The sequence below is a fragment of the Pteropus vampyrus genome, unplaced genomic scaffold (assembly GCF_000151845.1).
Source record: "Pteropus vampyrus isolate Shadow unplaced genomic scaffold, Pvam_2.0 Scaffold61, whole genome shotgun sequence".
NCBI lineage: Eukaryota > Metazoa > Chordata > Mammalia > Chiroptera > Pteropodidae > Pteropus > Pteropus vampyrus.
In genome coordinates, this window is record NW_011888842.1 from 1,447,155 (window position 1) to 1,452,248 (window position 5,094).

General features: G+C 40.9%; 1 protein-coding gene across 1 annotated transcript in view; it reads right to left on the minus strand.

Annotated features, from left to right (window-relative positions):
* The window catches only part of TNFSF8 (TNF superfamily member 8), a 27,143-nt gene extending 22,703 nt beyond the window's left edge, over nucleotides 1-4,440 (minus strand). Inside the window, exon 1 of the mRNA XM_011360960.2 lies at nucleotides 3,954-4,440. Within this exon, the coding sequence (XP_011359262.1) occupies nucleotides 3,954-4,148 (195 nt within the window). The 5' untranslated portion in view covers nucleotides 4,149-4,440. The remainder of the gene's footprint in view (nucleotides 1-3,953) is intronic.
* Between the last annotated feature and the right edge of the window lie 654 nt (nucleotides 4,441-5,094).

Below are 5,094 nucleotides of genomic sequence, written 5' to 3' on the forward strand. Positions count from 1 at the left end.
TAGGAGGCATCACAGGGCATTTCATCTCACTCCTATATTTTATCTGAACTTAAAAGCAAGCTACCACCACCACCAATCATTACCTCTGAAAAGGCACTGAGCTCCACTCTTGGCAAGGAGGTAGAGTGGTACTATAAGAACATATTACTTTAAACAAGGAATTTTCTTGGCTTATAAAGAGAAAGGAGACAGCTGCTTTCTCTTTCTAGAAAGAGTCTCCTTGAAAACCTAAGCATCCTGAGCCTCTTTGCTTAGTTCTAACCTTTTGAATGTAAATGGATATTTTCAGGGGCTGGATAAACCCTGTCTCCAGGTTTATAACAGATAGATGTCCCTAAGACTCAAGACCTCAGAGCCCCTTGAAATGTAAACACTTCTGGTGGTCAGCCTTAAAGCCTTCTCCTTATCTGACCCTTTGTTTCTGGAGGAGATAAAAGAAATTTTATTGTTTTTTCTTTTGCTTTGCTGTATAAATTGTGTGAAATTTCATCCTGACATATATGTGTGCACTCCATTGTGCTTGCTTAATAATAAATCAATTGTCTTTCTTTCCATATTGAGGCAAAGAGGTGTCTCTTTCTTGGTAGTACTTTTACTTTCTCAAGAGTATCGTGGTACAATCTCTTTGGAAGCTGAGTGACGATATTTCTTGAAGTGAAAACTTCACATTCTATTCCCATAACTAGGAATTTATCCCACTGATATACTCGCAGATGTGCACAGTGAGCAAAATTCTAGAGAAAAATATAAGTGTCCTTCACTAGGCACAGGTAAAATAAGTTATGAAGCAGTAATATCTTAAAATACATATGTGACTCGTCAAAAGAATGAGGTGGATTCCATGTACTGGCAAGGAAGGGACTCCATGATATACTGTCAAGTTATCAAAGTAAAGTGCAAAATGTCGAGTTTACTATAATAATGTGTGTATTATATATTTGTAGATACACAGATTTTTTTTGGAAGGACAAGGAAGAATCTATTATCTCAGGAAAGAGGGATTAGTGGCTGGCTGGGGAGAGTGTAAGAGATTTTTAATTTTCTTTTTTTCTTGTTTCCTGTTTACTTTCCTTCAATCATGTGAATATAATGTTCTATAACAAGTATACTGGTTTAAATGTAAATGAAACAAAGTTCAACAACCACAGAGACTGAGACATTAGAGACAACTTAGAGACATTAGAGACTTAGAGACAACTGTTGCATACACTAGATGCTCAATAAATATTTGAGGCTGAAACCTAAATTTCTTCTTTGTCTCACCCAAGGAGTTTGACCCTGGAGTTATTTGATCTTCAGGCCCAATTTTAATGCAACCTTTGTTGATTTTTGTGTATGCCCTGCATCTTCGTGTCGCCATCCCTTTGCTCATGCTGTTCTGTTGGCCAGGAGCGCCCTCTCCTCTGATCTCCCTTCTCCACCTGTTTGAAATGATACACATTTCTCAAGCCAACCTGAAATTCCACTCTCCAGTGAACTTTTCCTTAGACCTGCCTAGGGAAATGTTCTATCTCTTAAACCTGGGGTCTCATGGTAGCCCTACCTTCAGTCACTTATATATATATATTATGACTTATCTCGTTTTAATTTTATCTGGACATGCGCCTTTTTACCTACAACTGTGCCTTCTTAGGCCAGTAAAACCATTCTCAGGGTTCTCCGCCCCTGCCCCTATCTAACCATACATGTTGAGTGCTATGTGGCCATCAACCCATTCCATTTTTAATAACTGGGATGTGAGTTTATGTTCCTTGGGTATCTCCCGTTGATTTCTTTACCAGAGTCCTGTTAGAGTCTCTTTATTTGTCTAAGTTCTACCTATACTCCAGTCAGCCTGCATCCCCTCTTCTTGCAGGCAGCCTTCCCTCATAGCTTGAACTCAAGGGGATAACTCTTCTTATCACTTATAGTAGTTAATATCTGAACAATTTATTGGAAATGATATGTGTAAAACGTGAAACACTTAAGATCACAGTGCTTTTAAGTAAGCAACTGGTATTTCTCAGTCTAAGAAATCACAATCCTCCAAACTGTATAATCATTCTGTGAATCTTTTCACATCCAAACATAAGTGCTAAGTCAAGGAAATGGATGCACAAGAGGATAAGGCTCTAGAGAGGAGACTGGGAACAAAGTTTCTTAGTGCTTCTGTGGCTATCTGAATTGGAAAGGGGAACGCTGTGCTCATTAAACCAGCAGTACTGACTTTACCGCTTTTCCAGGATGACTTAGTTCAAACTTTGTCTCCTTTCTTTTCTTGATTTTCCACATTTACAAAAAATGAAGCAGAAAGATCCACTTCAGTTCCTTCATGAAAAGAATCAATTTGACTAAAATTGAGATTTGGATAAGAACCACTCTGGATCTCTCTCTAGCTTTATATGTCACCATCACCCTGCCCCACCCCCAACATCTCTCTCTTTCTCTCTCTCTTTCTTTCCTCCCCCACCTCCTTCTCCTCCATCTCTTCCTCCTTTCTCTCTCTCTCTCTCTCTCTCTCTCTCTCTCTCTCTCTCTCTCTCCCCTTCTGGTTGCAATCTTTGACTAAAAACCTTTTTAAAGGCCAATTTGATATGCTTTCTTTGGCCATTGCTAAAAAATTATGCACCTCTAGTTTACATCAAATTGGAATTACAGAGGTGATAAAGCCTCTACAATTTTAGGGTCAAAAAGACCCTAAAATGCTTTCGAGAGTATTATTCTTAGTAGGTGTAGATAAGGCCATTAAATTATGAGTTTTATAAATTCTATCTAAATTAAACATTCACAATTGTTTTCTTTCACTTTTATGGAGATATGAACCTAAAAGCTTCATTTAAATTTCAAACTTTGAGGACGTTGAGAAAAGATACCAAAGCCTTTTAAAGCCTGATTCTTTTTAGTAATCTATAAGTTATAGAGCATTCAGCCTAAGACAGCTGAAGGAAAACCAGGACAGAGTCTGTAGGATTGTTAATACCATGAAAAATGGAAGCTATGAAGAAATAAACAGAAACGTGCTCACTTTGGCAGGGTGGGAAGGGGGTACAGTTCTTAAACTAAGAAAATTAATAAAAACTTTACAAAAAAATGCATGAGCAATATATACTCTCAGTACAGTAGTTTCGATAATACATACTGGTGGATTCTCTGTAAACACCAATTTCCTAAAATATGAAGAAGCTTCCTCCTTCATCTCTTCTGTTTTTACGACTAATCTTACCATTTATTTCAAATAGTAAATCTCCTGAGACAGTTTGACTCCACAGTGCATCCCCATAATTGCTTGTAGGTTTAGTATTCTGAACAATCTTAGAGACTAGGTGTTAAAAACATCTCTATGTTCTTCTGCCTCTGCGCTCTGTTTTTTGTGACATCCTAACCTCTTCAAAGCAGTGACTCAGGAGGAAGCTTTCAATTTGTTTTGCGGGCTTTAACGCTGAAATGCCCAAAGCCTTGAGCAGCCCTGGTCTTCTCTCTTGCCTCCTTCCCTTCCAGATCTTGTCCTCTGAAATTTAGCTCCTTGTTTAAAAAGCTCTTGACAATGGCTGAGGGCCTCAGAAGTCTCAGGAACATTTGGACTGAGACTATAGAACCTTGGAATTTGGTCTGAAGATCTCGAAGATGTGATAACAAGTTGTGCGAATATGTTACCAGGGTTCCTTCTTGCTTCCTCCCTGATACCAGTCTCTGGCTCAGCAAGATTCAAATCTTAATTTCTCAAAGCTAATAGCTCTTCTGCCCTCTTTTGGCTCATGTGAATCTGGAAAGTTTTGAGAGGATGGCTCAACAAATTTTTCTCTCAAAAGGCCAAAATATTTCAGAGAGTTAAGTTCTCGTTTCTTTTCTCTCTTTCTCTACATGATATATGTATTTTTCCCCCTCTCGATTAATTTATTAGTTTATCTCCAAGGCTCTCTCTCTGGGGAAAACCGAACATAAATCAGAAAAGCGAAAAAGAGAAGTCCACTTACCGTCTTCTGAACTACCAACACCATAATGGTTGCCACGGCAAAGACGAGACACAGAGCCAGTGTGACTGTGGTAAAATAGAAGTAACTGCGGCTAGTGGTCCCCAAGTGGCTGGCAACAGAGCCAGCTGGCACATGCATGGCTGCGTCTTGAGCAGGGGCCACTTGGTTGAGTGCTTGCTGCAGCCGTGGGTCCATTCTTATATAGTCTTCCCCGCATCACACCTTATCTCTCCTCATCTGATTCGGTTCTGGGCCCATCTCGGTTCCAAGAAGGATTCTCCCCTGCATCCTGGATCATGTGACTTGGAAAAAAACCTTCACGGGCTGCCTTGCGAAGAAACTCTTCTCTGGGGGCGTGAGGTGAAAGGCAGCAGCAAGGGTGGGGGAGAGGCTCATTTTTCATCTCCTGGGATTAATTTGAGGGCAGAGAAACTGTAGCTACAGAGAAGGTGGCTGATGTCAGAGGGCGAGTAGGAAAATGACAGTTCCCTATTCTGGGGTGTGTGTGTGTGTGTGCGTGTGTGTGTGTGTGTCTTTGTGTGTGTGTGTGTGTGTGTGTGCGCGCGCGCACATGCACAGAGTGACTTCTGTTTCATTTAGACTCAGCCACAAAACGCCTTCCTGCTCGAGAAGCTGCACATTGTCTTCAGGGAGGCCTGTGGCTCAGAAGACCATGTTGGAAAATCTCTCTCTGTTGGGGGCCTTGGGGAGGCTGCGTTCCTTGGATTGTAGTAGAATGACTCAAAATGGGTCGGTCTGACAATATCAGCTCCTGCTAAAATCTGGAATGCTACCAGATATATGAGAAGAAAGAGCCCACGAATGTAGAGATTTATCCAAACGGGAATAAGCTCATGGCAGCATGAAATTTGGGGACAGGTGCAAAGAGACTGTTTCAGGGCAGGATTCTGGAAACCCTGATTTTTTTAACAAAAAATTTCCACAGAGTTGTATCAGGATCTTTTAAACTTGCAGATAAACCTGGGCCTGCCATAAAACTCACAGAAAGGGGAAGGAATTGTCAGTGAGGGTGGGGGCGGGGAAGTGGTCCGGTATAGAATGTGGGGAGAGGGTGTGCTCTGTTTGGTGCATGCACATGCTGCATGTGGGTAGTTGCTGTGTAGAAAGTGTATGTGATGCA